Below are 18,683 nucleotides of genomic sequence, written 5' to 3'. Positions count from 1 at the left end.
TACATCATTAACTGGACGGTAGTTACATCATTAACTGGACGGTAGTTACATCATTGACTGGACGGTAGTTACATCATTGACTGGACGGTAGTTACATCATTGACTGGACGGTAGTTACATCATTGACTGGACGGTAGTTACATCATTAACTGGACGGTAGTTACATCATTAACTGGACGGTAGTTACATCATTAACTGGACGGTAGTTACATCATTAACTGGACGGTAGTTACATCATTAACTGGACGGTAGTTACATCATTAACTGGACGGTAGTTACATCATTAACTGGACGGTAGTTACATCATTAACTGGACGGTAGTTACATCATTAACTGGACGGTAGTTACATCATTAACTGGACGGTAGTTACATCATTAACTGGACGGTAGTTACATCATTAACTGGACGGTAGTTACATCATTAACTGGACGGTAGTTACATCATTAACTGGACGGTAGTTACATCATAACTGGACGGTAGTTACATCATTAACTGGACGGTAGTTACATCATTAACTGGACGGTAGTTACATCATTAACTGGACGGTAGTTACATCATTAACTGGACGGTAGTTACATCATTAACTGGACGGTAGTTACATCATTAACTGGACGGTAGTTACATCATTAACTGGACGGTAGTTACATCATTAACTGGACGGTAGTTACATCATTAACTGGACGGTAGTTACATCATTAACTGGACGGTAGTTACATCATTAACTGGACGGTAGTTACATCATTAACTGGACGGTAGTTACATCATTAACTGGACGGTAGTTACATCATTAACTGGACGGTAGTTACATCATTAACTGGACGGTAGTTACATCATTAACTGGACGGTAGTTACATCATTAACTGGACGGTAGTTACATCATTAACTGGACGGTAGTTACATCATTAACTGGACGGTAGTTACATCATTAACTGGACGGTAGTTACATCATTAACTGGACGGTAGTTACATCATTAACTGGACGGTAGTTACATCATTAACTGGACGGTAGTTACATCATTAACTGGACGGTAGTTACATCATTAACTGGACGGTAGTTACATCATTAACTGGACGGTAGTTACATCATTAACTGGACGGTAGTTACATCATTAACTGGACGGTAGTTACATCATTAACTGGACGGTAGTTACATCATTAACTGGACGGTAGTTACATCATTAACTGGACGGTAGTTACATCATTAACTGGACGGTAGTTACATCATAACTGGATGGTAGTTACATCATTAACTGGATGGTAGTTACATCATAACTGGATGGTAGTTACATCATTAACTGGATGGTAGTTACATCATTAACTGGATGGTAGTTACATCATTAACTGGATGGTAGTTACATCATTAACTGGATGGTAGTTACATCATTAACTGGATGGTAGTTACATCATTAACTGGATGGTAGTTACATCATTAACTGGATGGTAGTTACATCATTAACTGGATGGTAGTTACATCATTAACTGGATGGTAGTTACATCATTAACTGGATGGTAGTTACATCATTAACTGGATGGTAGTTACATCATTAACTGGATGGTAGTTACATCATTAACTGGATGGTAGTTACATCATAACTGGATGGTAGTTACATCATTAACTGGATGGTAGTTACATCATTAACTGGACGGTAGTTACATCATTAACTGGATGGTAGTTATATCATTAACTGGACGGTAGTTACATCATTAACTGGATGGTAGTTACATCATTAACTGGACGGTAGTTACATCATTAACTGGATGGTAGTTACATCATTAACTGGATGGTAGTTACATCATTAACTGGATGGTAGTTACATCATTAACTGGACGGTAGTTACATCATTAACTGGACGGTAGTTACATCATTAACTGGACGGTAGTTACATCATTAACTGGATGGTAGTTATATCATTAACTGGACGGTAGTTACATCATTAACTGGACGGTAGTTACATCATTAACTGGATGGTAGTTACATCATTAACTGGATGGTAGTTACAGAGGTAAACATGCTCCTTTCTAACAGTATGTGACATCATTCAGCTCAGTGCTCCACAACATCACAGAACAAAATACATGCTGTCAGTTAAACTAGCAGAACAGGTTTCACCAAGTCTGTGTGTGTCTTTTGCTCAAGCGTCTGTGTGTGTGTGTGTGTGTGAGAGAGTTGGTGTGTGTCTGTGTGTGTCTGTATGTGTGTATGTGTGTTGGTGTGTTGGTGTGTTGGTGTGTTGGTGTGTGTGTGTGTGTGTGTGTGTGTGTGTGTGTGTGTGTGTGTGTGTGTGTGTGTGTGTGTGTGTGTGTGAGAGAGTTGGTGTGTCTGTGAGAGTTGGTGTGTGTATGTGTCTGTGAGAGTTGGCGTGTGTGTGAGAGAGTTGGTGTGTGTTATCCCCTCTCCATGTGCAAGCCTAGACAACACACTCCCTCCTAACATTGGCTTCTTTGTGTGAATGATCAGGCAGAAATATTTCTGGAGAAATCTCTAACTCACTCTCTTTCGCACACTTACACACACTCTCTCTCTCTCTAACTGGTCACTGGAGAAACTCAATTAAAGCCCGGGGTCTGTTAGGTTTGTTATTTGGGGGTTGCTAGGGAAACGGTGGACTAAAACACAGAGGACCAGAGGTGGCTGTTTCTGGGAAATATTAACCCCATACAGCGTGCGTGTGTGTGCGTGTATTGACACAAGGCTACATACCCTCTGGCTATAAGGCATCGTGGGAACAGTGGCTTTCAATGTCAATCATGTAAAGGGTCACCCAGTGAGAGAGTTGACTCCTCAGGAGAACATGGCTGGTACAGTACTGTGTGTGATTGTTTACACCCAAGGTCGGTCGGTCTGTCTGTCTGTCTGTCACCCTGCTGTCCGTCCATCCGTCCGTCCGTCCGTCCGCCCGCGTGTGTGTGTGTGTTTTCCTATAGCCCCCGTCCTAATCAGCTCATTGGGTTAGTGACTGGTCTCCTTCAGCAACAGTAAGTCACGTTGTGTTGGTCACATTGACTGGACCTTCATATCACAGGACGTCCTTGGTAGTGTACCTCAGCTTGACTGGTTCAAGCACTACTCTGGCTACCCTCCTAAATCACTCCACTGCTGTCTGAGTCAATGATCTATGGCTGACTACAACTGTACTGATCTGGGGAGGGAGGGAGAGAGGGAGAGGGGAGGGAGAGAGGGGAGGGAGGGAGAGAGGGGAGGGAGGGATTTTCCAAACAGGTTAGGCTACATTTCCTAGCCAATCTTGTGATGTGGATGTAATCAGGAACAAGAAGTATTGTGTTTTAATACGGTGCGTTACGTCCAATAATATGGCAGATAATCTTTTATAAAGTTCTCAATTATTCCATTCATAACTCTGCCACACTGTAATCTCCAGTCTCACTGTACTGTGTGTGTGTGTGTGTGTGTGTGTGTGTGTGTGTGTGTGTGTGTGTGTGTGTGTGTGTGTGTGTGTGTGTGTGTGTGTGTGTGTGTGTGTGTGTGTGTGTGTGTGTGTGTGTGTGTGTGTGTGTGTTGCATTCTGGTACGTTTTCTTTTCCCAGTTCCTTTAAAAAAAGAACGTAGTGATGCATTTCCCAGCTTGATTGAGATACACACATCCCATCAACTTTCAGGAAACATGGATCCCACCGATGAAGGATTCAGGAGACACACACACACCACAACACGCACACAACACACACCTTACCCCACTGACTAGAAGTTCAGAGGGGAGGAAATCTGCTCCCTGCTCAGAAAGGGAAAAACTGAAAAGCTGTGTGTGTGTGTAGGTACTCACCTAGACTGGGGTCGAACCTCCAGGCTGGGATGTGTTGGTTCTCCTTCAGGCCGCTATTGGCCGGTAGAGGGACGGAGATGCTGATTGGGCCGTTCACCTGGAGCTCCACCCCTTCGCTGGCCAATAGGTGGACAGAGATGGCCGCCACTGGAGTCAGCTCAAACCTACGCTCACTTCCTGTTAGAGGAGGAGAGGAGAGCCGAAAGAGAGGAGTAGTGAGGGAGAGAGGAGAGTAGTGAGGGTCGAAGAGAGGGAGGAGAGGTGTAGTGAGAGGGAGAGAGAGAGGAGAGATGTAGTGAGAGGGAGGAGAGGAGCAGTGAGAGAGGGAGGAGAGGAGTAGTGAGAGGGAGGAGATTAGAAGAAGAGGAGAGGAAGCAGGGAGAGAGAGAAAGTGAGAGGAGAGGAGAGAAAGTGAGAGGAGAGGAAGCAGGGAGAGAGAGAAAGTGAGAGGAGAGGAAGCAGGGAAAGAGAGAAAGAGAGGAAGCAGGGTGAGAGAAAGTGAGAGCAAAGGAAGCAGGGTGAGAGGAAGCAGGGAGAGAGAGAAAGTGAGAGGAGAGGAAGCAGGGAGAGAGAAAGTGAGAGGATAGGAATCAGGGTGAGAGGAAGCAGGGAGAGAGATAAGGGGAGAGGAGAGTGTCTGCTAAATGATACACATGTAAAATGGACACACACACAGGTTGTTTGAGAGCACAGGGGTTATATTGTGTTAACTTCTTTGCGCTAGGGTTTTTTTTTTTTTTTTTAAATAACGTGCCCAACGTAAACTGACATTTTCTCTGGCCCAGATCGTAGAATATGCATATAATTTACAGATTAGGATAGAAAACACTCCAAAGTTTCCAAAACTGTCAAAATATTGTCTGTGAGTATAACAATACTTATTCTGCAGGCGAAAACCTGAGATAATGTAACCCGGAAGTGATATATATATATATATATATATATATATATTTTTTTTTTTTTTTTAAATCTGTGTTTCCTGGCCCGTCTATCCTCCATTTAAAGGGGTATCAACCAGATTCCTTTTCCAATGGCTTCCTCAGGCTGTGACCAGGCTTTAGACATAGTTTCAGGCTTTTATTTTGAAAAATGAGCGAGATGTTTCATAAGTAGTCAGGTGTCCTCTGAATGTTTCCTGCGCGCGAGAGAGGGGCATCCCATTTTCCTTTTCTCTCTTAAAGAATAGGTTATAGTCCGGTTGAAATATTATCGATTATGTTTGTTAAAAACAACCTGAGGATTGATTATAAAAAACATATGACATGTTTCTACGACCATTACGGATACTTTTTGGAATTTGTCGAACGGAACACGGCTTTGGTTTTCTCAACATAATGCGCAACCCAAATGGCGCAACCCAAGTGATAAAAGTAATATTTATCGAACAAAAATAACATTTGTTGTGTAACTGGGAGTCTCATGAGTAGAAACATCCGAAGATTATCAAAGGTAAGAGATTCATTTGATTGCTTTTCTGACTTTCGTGACCAAGCTAATATAAGGCTAGCTGTTGTAGCATTGAAAGCTACACTCACAAAAGCTTGGATTTCTTTCACTGTAAAGTATATTTTCAAAATCTGACACGATAGGTGGATTAACAACAAGCTAAGCTGTGTTTTGGTATATTTCACTTGTGATTGCATGATTATAAATATTTTTAGTAATATTTTTTAATCTGATACGTTTGGAAATTTTCATCTTCCTTTCAGGACCGGAACGAGGCTGTAGTTCTCAACATAATGCGCAACCCAAATGGCGTTTTTTTGTTATAAAAGTAATATTTATCGAACAAAAAGAAAATGTATTGTGTAACTGGGAGTCTCGTGAGTGCAAACATCCGAAGATTATCTAAGGTAAGCGATTAATTTTATTGCTTTTCTGACTTTCGTGACCATGCTAATTTGGGGCTAGCTGTTGTAGCATTGAAAGCTACACTCACAAAAGCTTGGATTTCTTTCGCTGTAAAACATATTTTCAAAATCCGACACGATAGGTGGATTAACAACAAGCTAAACTGTGTTTTGGTATATTTCACTTGTGATTGCATGATTATAAATATTTTTTGTAATATTTTTGCATTTGGCGCCCTGCAATTCTAGCGGTTGTTTAGGAAAGTGATCCCGTAAAAGGGATCCGTAGCGCAGAGAAGTTAAAGGGGGCTCTTCTGGGAAGTGTATCTTTGATGGAGCCTCTTACAGAGAGCTGTACCTCACCCCTACCTTTACCCCTCCTCTCCTCAACCCTACCTTATTCACATCCACCCCTCACCCCTCCCCTCCCCTCCTCAACCCTACCTTATTCACATCCACCCCTCACCCCTACCTTCACCCCACGTTTCCTCAACCCTACCTTATTCACATCCACCCCTGACCCCTACCTTCACCCCTCCTATCCTCAACCCTACCTTATTCACATCCACCCCTCACACCTACCTTCACCCCTCCTCAACCCTACCTTATTCACATCCACCCCTCACCCCTCGCCTCCTCAACCATACCTTATTCACATCCACCCCTCACCCATTCCTTCATCCCACCCACCCCTGCCTTCACCACACTCACCCCTCCCTCCCACCCACCCCCACCCCTCCCTTCACCACACTCACCCCTTCCACCCACCCCCACCCCTCCCTTCACCCCACCCACCCCTGCCTTCACCACACTCACCCCTCCCACCCACCCTCCCACCCTACAACGGCACCAATGGAATAGTACCAACAGTGTATTCCACCTAAGTCTGGTCCCAGTCTGTCCCAGTCCCAGTGGAGGTACCTGTTCCGTTGCCCCCCAGGCCCTGCAGGTATGGGAAGTGCTGGATGTGGCTGGGGTTGTTGGCCACAGTCAGCAGGGCAGTGAGGTTGCTGTAGGACGAGTTGAGAGGGAGGCTCAGGGCTCGACGCTGGAACTGAACCCAGGACTGACCCCTCGATCCTGGGGAGGAAAGGGGGGGGGGGGGGGGGGGTCAGGAACCACTCACACGCTTAGATCCACTGTTCTTTAGTGTCCATCTCCCCTGTAGCCCTTTTTAATGCAGCTTGTCAAATGAATGTCTGGAATATGTGTGATGAACGCCATATGGATGCTGGCCTTCTCTCCTCACTCTCATCACTCTGTTTTTACTCCTCCATATTAAATCTCAACTTTCTAATCTCTTTTCTCTTTTACTCAATCGGTTCCTTTCATCTCCCTCTGCCACCCTTCCTCTCTCTCTCCCTCTTTCTCTCTCACTGCCTCCCGCTTTCTTTCTCTGTCTCTCACTGCCTCTCTCTAAGGGCTTTATTGGCATGGGAAACATGTTCACATTGCCAAAGCAAGTGGAATAGATAAACAAAAGTAAAATAAAACAATACAAAAATGAACAGTAAACATTACACTCACTACCTACAGCAGCCTTTCTCAATAGCAAGGCTATGATCACTGTGTCTGTACATAGTTAAAGCTTTGCTTAAGTTTGGGTCAGTCACAGTGGTCAGGTATTCTTCCACTGTGTACTCTCTGTTTAGGGCCAAATAGCATTCTAGTTTCCTCTGTTTTTTTGTTAAATCTTTCCAATGTGTCAAGTAATTATCCTTTTGTTTTCTCATGATTTGGTTGGGTCTAATTGTGTTGCTGTCCTGGGGCTCTGTGGGGTGTGTTTGTATTTGTGAACAGGACTAGGACCAGCTTGCTTAGGGGTCTCTTCTCTGGGTTAATTTCTCTGTAGGTGATGGCTTTGTTATGGAAGGTTTGGGAATCGCTTCCTTTTAGGTGGTTGTAGAATTTAACGTCTCTTTTCTGGATCTTAATAATTAGCGGGTATGGGCCTAATTCTGCTCTGCATGCATTATTTGGTGTTTTACGCTGTACACTGAGGATATTTTTTAAGAATTCTGCATGCTCAATTTGAGTCTCAATTTGGTGTTTGTCCCCTTTTGTGAATTTTTGGATTCAATGGATTCTATAACTATTCAAGAATTTTTAGCCAGATCCTAATTGGTATGTCGAATTTTATGTTCTTTTGATGGCATAGAAAGCCCTTCTTGTTTCTAAGATCGTTCACAGCTTTGTGGATGTTACCTGTGGCACTGATGTTTAGGCGGAGGTATATTTAGGACGACTACAAACGATCTATAACTGGGCTAATAGCTCACTAACTAAAATCAAATTCAATTTTATTGGTCACATACACATGTTTAGCAGATGTTATTGTAGGTGTAGCAAAATGCTTGTGTTCCTAGCTACAATAGTGCAGTAGAATCTAACACTTCACAATACACACAAATCTCAAAGTAAAAGAATGGAACTAGCAAAGGATATGAACAAAATGTGCACACGTGGCTATTTGCAGCTCTCGCTTGAATCTCAAAACAAGCGCATCTACTCACAACCGCTCATGCTGTAAACACAGTCCAGTTCAAAGTAAATGGCACAGATCCATATATGGCAATGGTCTATTTGCATATAGGCCTACTGCAGCTCTGATTGGTTATGCCGCACCAGTATGTGTATATTACGGGCTGAATCATGCATGTCAATGCAATAGAATCCTACTCCGATGGCCTCTGCCTACAACCAAATTTTGTTTCGGTATGTTGCATTGAAAGTGGCAAATATTGCCTTGATTCGATCAAAATTGCCACAGTAAAGGGAAACTGTGATAGTGTTAACAAGGAAAACTCCAGAACAGTGGCCACCAACCTTTTCTGAGTCAAGATCACTTTCTGAGTCAACATTCAAGCCAAGATCCTCCTCTCTCAACAACAACAAAATTGGCTAAACTTTTTTTCTATGAAACATTAACATATTAAAAACAGTAGTGTAGCAATGAGGTTTGAAGCTACAGGCCCAATACATTATCACCGCATACTGGCTTTGCTTGAAATGCCCTGCCAATGCATTGTTGTTCAGGACATTTAAAAATATATATTAAAACATTTGAGGTAGGCTATATGAACACAGATCATATAGATCTATTGTTGTATTACTTGTGAGGCACAGCTGAGTGAGCATACATTTAAATAATTAGCTTTTTATTTTACTGGGCTGATGGTCCAGAATTCTGCAAGCAGAGTCTCAATTTGGTGTTTGTCCCATTTTGTGAATTTTTGGATTCAATGGATTCTATAACTATTCAAGCATTTTTTTACTGGGCTGCATCTGATGGTCAGTCTCAGCGGAGGGAGAGAGCAGCACACTGAGGGTCCACCTCTCAACATCCCTCCGCTCTCCCATTCCTCCACTGACACTGACCAAAAAGATACACCTTCCAGCTGTTGGCGAAACTCAAGTCGCACCGCATTATTTCCGCCTCATGCACAAATGCATGTTGTTACTCCTATGACCAGAGAAAGTGAAATATTCCTTGATATTAGAAAAGACCCAAGCCGCTAATAATAACGCAAGCCTGTGGATACAATGTCCTCCTCATTTATTACTGCTGCACTGCTTGTTGCAGAGCTGATTGGAAATAGGAAGACAGTGCATTTTATGGCTTATAAAAGTGTTGAATACAAAGTGTTGACAGTGCTGAGTAAGAACTTAAACATGAACTCACTCATAAAAACAGCAGCTCTTTGCTGTATTCGTTGACAGTTTCTCTCTAGTCATGGTTTTAAATGTTCTGAAATCTTTGTTTTAGCTTTCTTGTACTGCAGACACGGTCATCTGAGCCATCCCATTGGCCAGCGGTAGGCCTATTGTGCACTTGATTTGCTCTCCGGGCCCGCCGGGAAGGAAGAGTTTGTACCTTCAGACACATGAAAATGTTTCAAAATGGCAACAGTTGGCCTGCCCGGCGCGCAGGGCAGCTGAATCGGGTGTAGCTACCGCCAATAACCGAAGCCCAAAAAATTCTAAAAACGCCGGGCTTTATCGTTGGGTTTTTTACAGAAATGTTTAGAGATTGACTAGGGATGCCTTGGAGATCCATCGTGATCGACCAGTTGGTGACCACTGCTCTAGAAAGTTGAGTGAAATACAATCTCGTTCTTCGCTCCGTGGGCTGATATTTCTTGAGCGAGGCAATCCCGCGGGAGCTGCGTGGTCTCAGGGCTACTGCACGCATGTAATCAGCTTTGAGGGAACATTGCTTGGGAGTACCAGAAGTGCTCCAGAGAATAGTAAACCAACATTTTGCCAGTCCTCACTTGTAAAAAGGCTATTTTAGGCTTAGGGATTAGGTTTAGGGCTAGAACTAGGGGTTAGGTTTAGGAGTTAGGATTAGGTTTAGGGGTTAGAGAAAATAGGATTTAGAATGGGACTCAGTTGTTAGTCCCCAAAAGGTCCTCACAAGTATAGTAAGACATAGCTGTGTGTGTGTGTGGAAATGTTTAATCGACCAACGAAAAAATATATTTCTAGGGGGTTTAGGGTAAGGTTAGAATTAGTGTCAGTGTTAGAATTGGGGTAAGTGGTTGTGGGTTAGGTTTAGGTTTTGTGGTAAGGTTAGGGAAAATAGGATTTTGAATGGGAATCAATTGTGTGTCCCCACAAGGTTAGTTAAACAAGACTGTGTGTGTGTGTGTGCGCTCACGGACATGTTTAACTACAAGAATAGTAAGCAAAAACCAAAATTAGACCAACGGGTTTAGATTAAGGTTAGAATTAGTGTTAGTATTGGGGTAAGGGGTTGTGGGTTAGGAGATGGTGTTGGGGTATGGTTAGGGGTTAAGGAAATTAGGATTTGAATGGGAATCAATTGTGTCCCCACAAGGTTAGTTAAACAAGACTGTGTGTTAAAGAGAAGTTTGTATAGTGGGGCTTCGCGATGATGTCATAGTGTTTCCACTGTGGTGAGTGTACATTCCTGGGCAATGAGACACCGCTGCAGCCGTGCCTGTGTGTTTTCTCTAGCTCTGTGTATCCTCTGCCTTCAGTACACCTGATCTGGTATTGATCTGAACGTCCAGTGTTGGAGGTCTGGTATTGATCTGAATGTCCAGTTTTGAAGGAGGTCTGGTATTGATCTGAACGTCCAGTGTTGGACGTCTGGCATTGATCTGAATGTCCAGTTTTGAAGGAGGTCTGGTATTGATCTGAATGTCCAGTTTTGAAGGAGGTCTGGTATTGATTGAATGTCCAGTTTTGAAGGAGGTCTGGTATTGATCTGAATGTCCAGTTTTGAAGGAGGTCTGGTATTGATCTGAATGTCCAGTTTTGAAGGAGGTCTGGTATTGATCTGAATGTCCAATTTTGAAGGAGGTCTGGTATTGATCTGAATGTCCAGTTTTGAAGGAGGTCTGGTATTGATCTGAACGTCCAGTTTTGAAGGAGGTCTGGTATTGATCTGAACGTCCAGTTTTGAAGGAGGTCTGGTATTGATCTGAACGTCCAGTTTTGAAGGAGGTCTGGTATTGATCTGAACGTCCAGTTTTGAAGGAGGTCTGGTATTGATCGAATGTCCAGTTTTGAAGGAGGTCTGGTATTGATCTGAATGTCCAATTTTGAAGGAGGTCTGGTATTGATCTGAATGTCCAGTTTTGAAGGAGGTCTGGTATTGATCTGAATGTCCAGTTTTGAAGGAGGTCTGGTATTGATCTGAACGTCCAGTTTTGAAGGAGGTCTGGTATTGATCTGAATGTCCAGTTTTGAAGGAGGTCTGGTATTGATCTGAATGTCCAGTTTTGAAGGAGGTCTGGTATTGATCTGAATGTCCAGTTTTGAAGGAGGTCTGGTATTGATCTGAATGTCCAGTTTTGAAGGAGGTCTGGTATTGATCTGAATGTCCAGTTTTGAAGGAGGTCTGGTATTGATCTGAATGTCCAGTTTTGAAGGTCTGGCATTGATCTGAATGTCCAGTTTTGAAGGAGGTCTGGTATTGATCTGAACGTCCAGTTTTGAAGGAGGTCTGGTATTGATCTGAACGTCCAGTTTTGAAGGAGGTCTGGTATTGATCTGAATGTCCAGTTTTGAAGGAGGTCTGGCATTGATCTGAATGTCCAGTTTTGAAGGAGGTCTGGCATTGATCTGAATGTCCAGTTTTGAAGGAGGTCTGGTATTGATCTGAATGTCCAGTTTTGAAGGAGGTCTGGTATTGATCTGAATGTCCAGTTTTGAAGGAGGTCTGGTATTGATCTGAATGTCCAGTTTTGAAGGAGGTCTGGTATTGATCTGAATGTCCAGTTTTGAAGGAGGTCTGGTATTGATCTGAATGTCCAGTTTTGAAGGAGGTCTGGTATTGATCTGAATGTCCAGTTTTGAAGGAGGTCTGGTATTGATCTGAATGTCCAGTTTTGAAGGAGGTCTGGCATTGATCTGAATGTCCAGTTTTGAAGGAGGTCTGGTATTGATCTGAACGTCCAGTTTTGAAGGAGGTCTGGTATTGATCTGAACGTCCAGTTTTGAAGGAGGTCTGGTATTGATCTGAATGTCCAGTTTTGAAGGAGGTCTGGCATTGATCTGAATGTCCAGTTTTGAAGGAGGTCTGGCATTGATCTGAATGTCCAGTTTTGAAGGAGGTCTGGGATATAATCACATCAACAGGACTGGAGTAACAAAACGGAGAGGAGTTAGTTCTAGGTAACAGCTTGGACACGGTGTGAGATGTAGCAGAGCATGTGTGTTTGGAGGGGGATTCCTGTGCCAATCCAAAAAGCCCCTCCTCATCCTCTTCTCCTCCTAAGAGTTCCCTCTCTTTTCTTCCCTCGATAATGGATATTCCTCCTCAGCCTGAACATTGCACCCTTCCCCCCCTCTCTCCATCCACTCTCTTCCCGCCTTCTCCCCATCCCCTCTTCCTGCCTTCTCCCCATCCCCTCTTTTCCCCGCTTCTCCCCATCCCCCCTTCTCCTCATCCCCCCCATCCCCGTCTCTCCCCATCCCCTCTTCCCCACCTCTCCCCCTTCCCCTCATCCCCTCTCTTCCCCCTTTCCCTCATCCCCTCTCTTCCCCCTTTCCCTCATCCCCCTTTCCCTCATCCCCTCTCTTCCCTCTTTCCCTCATCCCCTCTCTTCCCCCTTTCCCTCATCCCCTCTCTTCCCCCTTCTCTTTTCATTCTCTCTCCTCGTCCGCATGACAAGGTTTATCGCTCCCCTGGGATTCCAGGTTCAAAATACCATGATATAACACACTGTGTGTGGATAGGGGCCACTGTATGCACCAGACCATAGCATGATTATCCTGCCCTCCTGGAGGACGGACACACACAGCTCAGTCAGCAACATTTAAAGGAGTAGCAGCAGCAGAACCTCACTCAGAGAGGATGGCAGAGCAGGAGAAGAGCAGATGGTATGGGACACTCTAAATGAGTGTGGTTATTGAAGACAAACACACACACACACACACACACACACACACACACACACACACACACACACACACACACACACACACACACACACACACACACACACACACACACACACACACACACACACACACACACACACACACAGAGCAAAACAAGCACACTGTTCAGACACACGGCAGACAAAGACACATGTTATAAGATCACATTAATTTAATCTTATCTAATGTAATTGCTCCTGACTGATTGACAGAGGAACAGAGGACACATGCTGCCTGTGTGTGTGTGTGTGTGTGTGTCTTTCATTAGAGAGATGTTTTAAAGGGGTGGACATCTTTCATTATTAATGTGTGTGAGGTCACTGGGCCAGGGACCGTGTCTCAGTACTCTCTCTCACCTTGGGATCCAGAGTTAATGTGTATCAGGTCTTCATACACCATCAGAGTGGCAGCTCTCTCTGGTAGCAGCTCCAGACTGAGAGAGGAAAACACTGGAATACACACACGAGTCATTTTTACATTTCATCAGACGCTTGGTGTTGCAAGCACCATGCTCTACCAACTGAGCCACATGGGACCCACCAGTCACTCATTTATTCATCACAATAACCCACCCTGTGGCTCATTTTTATTCTCACTAATAAAAGGTAAACTATTGAATTTTGGTTTTCCTCTCAACTTCATGACATATTCTAGACCTAGTGGTTTCTTTATTTTCTAGCATTGTGGTTTGTAGAAAACATTTTTTTTGAAGATCTTACTTGACTAGTTTAAATCTCCAGCTTTCCCTTTTCCATTCTCTGTGATCTACCTCTACTGTTAAAGCCTTGGATGGTGTTTTTCATAGCGCCCTTCGTTTTATCACAGGAAACAGTTTAATTACTCAACACTGTATTCTTCACCAAAAGGTTCTCTGTAGATCACTACAGTCTTTTTGTTTACAAAGCCCTGCTCCACAAACTCCCGACTTACCTTAGCTAACATCACTATTAAGACTTAAAATGACAAGTTCTTAAGGTTGATTAACTCTGGAGACTCCTTTGTTGTCTAGAGAGTTAGGTAAATCAGCCTTTAATTTCCTTGCACTTTACATGTGGAATGATCTACAATACACTTTAAAATGGGAGGAATTGGTGCCTCTAGGTCATTTCAGACGGTTGTTAGGGGACCTTTTTACAGAAGAATGTGTCTGTTTTTTCTCATTGTGTTTTGCTTTTCGTGTATTGTTGTGCATTTTATTGTGTATATGAATGTGTAGTTTAATGTGTATTGTGGTGCTATACAGGGCTCACCTGGAAGAGAGACCTTGTTCTCAGCATTGACTCCCTGTCTAAATAAAGAGACCTTGTTCTCAGCATTGACTCCCTGTCTAAATAAAGAGACGCTGGTCTCAGCATTGACTCCCTGTCTAAATAAAGAGACCTTGTTCTCAGCATTGACTCCCTGTCTAAATAAAGAGACCTTGTTCTCAGCATTGACTCCCTGTCTAAATAAAGAGACCTTGTTCTCAGCATTGACTCCCTGTCTAAATAAAGAGACCTTGTTCTCAGCATTGACTCCCTGTCTAAATAAAGATACACTGGTCTCAGCATTGACTCCCTGTCTCAGCATTGACTATCTGTCTAAATAAAGGCTGAATAAAAATCAGAGACAAAAGTCCTCCTCTTTCCTCTCTCTGTCACTCCTCCTTTCCTCTCTGTCACTCCTAAATTGTCCAGTGCTGATAAGCATGTGTGTGTGAACAGTCTGAAAGTGTTGTGTGAGGATAATGGGGGTGGTCACTTATTATAATAAAGCTGTAATGGGAAACCCTCATTATCCTCACACACCACTTTCAGATTGTTCTCACACACACACACACACACACACAGTAGACTTTACTACTTTGACCTACCGGGCAGTCTGGTGGGTCTCCAGGGGGCGGAATTTGGCACGTAGCCCTGTCTGGTTGCTGTGACAACCAACAGGGTTCCAAGACGGTAGGGAAAACGCAGGTAGGCATTGCCGTCGGCAGCAGAGGTCTCTGTGGTTACAGGGGTGTGGTTTGCGAAGAGCTCGATGGTGGCTCCGCCCAGGGGCTGGTGGGTGCTGGCATCACTCAGGTGAACCTTCAGAGTCACCTCTACACAGAGAGAGTGCGAGAGTTACACACACGGCTAAGTAAGCGTCAGTGATGTAAAGTAAGATAAGTTTTAAAAAATACTTGAAAGTACTACTTTTTTGGGGTAACTTTTACTTCACTACATTCCCAAACAAAATAATGTACTTTTTACTCCACACATTTTGACTGACACCCAAAAGTACTCATTACATTTGGAATGCTTAGCAGGACATGAAAATGGTCCAATTCACACACGTATCAAGAGACCATCCTTTGTCGTCATCCCTACTGCCTCTGATCTGGCAGACTCACTAAACAGAAATTCTTCATTTGTAAATTATGTCTGCGTGTTGTACTGTGCACCTGGCTATCCGTACATTTAAAAAAGAAAATTGTGCCGTCTGGTTTGCTTAATATAAGGAATTTGAAAGGATTTATACTTTTACTTTTGATACTTATGTGTATTTAAAACCAAATACTTTTCCTCAAGTAGTATTTACTGGGTGACTTTCACATTTACTTTCATAGAAAATGACTCAAGTATCTTTACTTTTACTCAAGTATGACTATCGGGTACTTTTTCCACCACTGGTAAGCATGCACAACACAGACTCAGGCTCGTCACTAATTGTCTGTAATTAGTTGGCCTTCAATCTCTAATGAGTCCCATTTGATCTGAAAATGAACCAACTTAGCCGAATGAAGCGTATCAATGTCCAGTTCAACAGAAAATGAATCCTAGAACAGAGCCTATGATATAGCCTAGGTACATACAGTTAAAGTCGGAAGTTTACATTCATCTTAGCCAAATGCATTTAAACTCAGTTTCACAATTCCTGACATTTAATCCTAGTAAAATTCCCTGTCTTAGGTCAGTTAGTATCACCACTTTATTTTAAGAATGTGAAATGTTAGAATAATAGTAGAGAGAATGATTTATTTCAGCTTTTATTTCTTTCATCACATTCCCAGTGGGTCAGAAGTTTACATACACTCAATTAGTATTTGGTAGCATTGCCTTTAAATCGTTTAACTTGGGTCAAACGTTGCGGGTAGCCTTCCACAAGCTTCCCACAATAAGTTGGGTGAATTTTGGTCCATTCCTCCTGACAGAGCTGGTGAAACTGAGTCAGGTCCCATTTTCTATGGGATTGAGGTCAGGGCTTTGTGATGGCCACTCGTTTTTTCAACCACTCCACAAATTTCTTGTTAACTTTTTATGGCTGCAGGGGCAGTATTGAGTAGCTTGGATGAAAGGTGCACAGAGGTGCCCATAGTAAACTGCCTGCTCCTCAGTCCCTGTTGCTAATATATGCATATTATTATTCGTATTGGATAGAAAACACTCTGACGTTTCTAAAACTGTTTGAATTATGTCTGTGAGTATAACAGAACTCCTATGGCAGGCAAAAACCTGAGAAGTTCCACTTCCTGTTTGAATTTTTTCTGAGGTGGCAGATTTTCAACCAAGCTCTCATTGAAATTACAGCGAGATATTGATGAGTTTTCACTTCCTACGGCTTTCACTAGAGTCAACAGTCAATAGAACTTTGTCTGATGACTCTAATGTGAAGGGGGGCCGAAGGAGACAGGAATTAGTCACCACTGCCACGAGCTGACCATGCTTTCACATGCACGTTCACATGAGGAGGACCTCCGTTCCCCCGCTCATCTGAAGTCAATCTAATTCTCCGGTAGGAACATTATTCAAGATGTATGTTAACAACATTCTAAAGATTGATTCAGTACATCGTTTGACATGTTTCTACTGACTGTTACGGAACTTTTGGACATTTCGGCACGTTATAGTGGACGCGCTTTGTGACTTTGGAATTGTTTACCAAACGCGCTAACCAAAGTAGCTAATTGGACATAAATAACGGACATTATCGAACAAATCAAGCATTTATTGTGGACCTGGGATTCCTAGGACTGCATTCTGATGAAGTTCATCAAAGGTAAGGAAACATTTATCATGTATTTTCTGGTTTCTGTTGACCCCAACATGGCGACTAATTTGGCTATTGTTCTGAGCTCCGTCTCAGATTATTGCATGATTTGCTTTTTCGGTAAAGTTTTTTTTAAATCTGACACAGCGGTTGCATTAAGGAGAGGTATATCTATAATTCCATGTGTATAACTTGTATTATCATCTACATTTATGATGAGTATTTCTGTTGAAACGATGTGGCTATGCAAAATCACTTGATATTTTTGGAACTAGTGAATGTAACGCGCCAATGTAAACTCAGATTTTTTGTTATAAATATGAACTTTATCAAACAAAACATGCATGTATTGTGTAACATGAAGTCCTATGAGTGTCATCTGATGAAGATAATCAAAGGTTAGTGATTAATTTTATCTCTATTTCTGCTTTTTGTGAAAGCTATCTTTCGCTGGAAAAATGGCTGTGCTTATTGTGGTTTGGTGGTGACCTAACATAATCGTTTGTAGTGCTTTCGCTGAAAAGCATATTTGAAATCGGACACTTTGGTGGGATTAACAAGATGACCTTTAAAATGATATAAGACACATGTATGTTTGAGGAATTTTAATTATGAGATTTCTGTTGTTTTGAATTTGGCGCCCTGCACTTTCACTGGCTGTTGTCATATCGATCCCGGTAGCGGGATGCAGCCATAAGAAGTTTTAACAAACTATAGTTTTGGCAAATCGGTTAGGACATCTACTTTGTGCATGACACAAGTCATTTTTCCAACAATTGTTTACAGACAGATTATTTCACTTATCATTCACTGTATCACAATTCCAGTGGGTCAGAAGTTTACATACACTAATTGACTGCCTTTATACATCTTGGAAAAATCCAGAAAATGATGTCATGGCTTTAGAAGCTTCTGATAGGCTAATTGACATAATTTGAGTCAATTAATTTCCAAACGCCTGAAAGTACCACGTTCATCTGTACAAAAAATAGTACGCAAGTATAAACACCATGGGACCACGCAGCCGTCATACCGCTCAGGAAGGAGACGCGTTCTGTCTCCTAGAGATGAACGTACTTTGGTACGAAATGTGAAAATCAATCCCAGAACAACAGAAAAGGACCTTGTGAAGATGCTGGAGGAAACAGGTACAAAAGTATCTATATCCACAGTAAAACGAGTCCTATATCGACATAACCTAAAAGGCTGCTCAGCAAGGAAGAAGCCACTGCTCCAAAACCGCCATAAAAAAGCCAGGCTATGGTTTGCAACTGTACATGGGGACAAAGATCATACTTTTTGGAGAAATGTCCTCTGGTCTGATGAAACAAAAATAGAACTGTTTGGCTATAATGAACATCATTATGTTTGGAGGAAAAAGGGGGAGGCTTGCAAGCCGAAGAACACCATCCCAACCGTGAAGCACGGGGGTGGCAGCATCATGTTGTGGGGGTGCTTTGCTGCAGGAGGGACTGGTGCACTTCACAAAATAGATGGCATCATGAGGTAGGAAAATGATGTGGGTATATTGAAGCAACATCTCAAGACATCAGTCAGGAAGTTAAAGCTTGGTCACAAATGGGTCTTCCAAATGGACAATGACCCCAAGCATACATCCAAAGTTCTGGC

General features: G+C 42.8%; 1 protein-coding gene across 1 annotated transcript in view; it reads right to left on the bottom strand.

The window, feature by feature from the left end:
* The window catches only part of LOC139572723 (protein FAM171A1-like), an 82,814-nt gene that overhangs the window by 52,592 nt on the left and 11,539 nt on the right, over positions 1-18,683 (bottom strand). Inside the window, exons 2-5 of the mRNA XM_071395434.1 lie at positions 14,899-15,126; positions 13,403-13,495; positions 6,555-6,713; positions 3,784-3,960 (exon numbers count right to left, since the gene is read on the bottom strand). Of these exons, the coding sequence (XP_071251535.1) occupies positions 3,784-3,960; positions 6,555-6,713; positions 13,403-13,495; positions 14,899-15,126 (657 nt within the window). The remainder of the gene's footprint in view (positions 1-3,783; positions 3,961-6,554; positions 6,714-13,402; positions 13,496-14,898; positions 15,127-18,683) is intronic.

The sequence above is a fragment of the Salvelinus alpinus genome, chromosome 4 (genome assembly GCF_045679555.1).
Source record: "Salvelinus alpinus chromosome 4, SLU_Salpinus.1, whole genome shotgun sequence".
NCBI classification, from domain to species: domain Eukaryota; kingdom Metazoa; phylum Chordata; class Actinopteri; order Salmoniformes; family Salmonidae; genus Salvelinus; species Salvelinus alpinus.
This window is presented reverse-complemented; position numbering and strand designations above follow the sequence as displayed.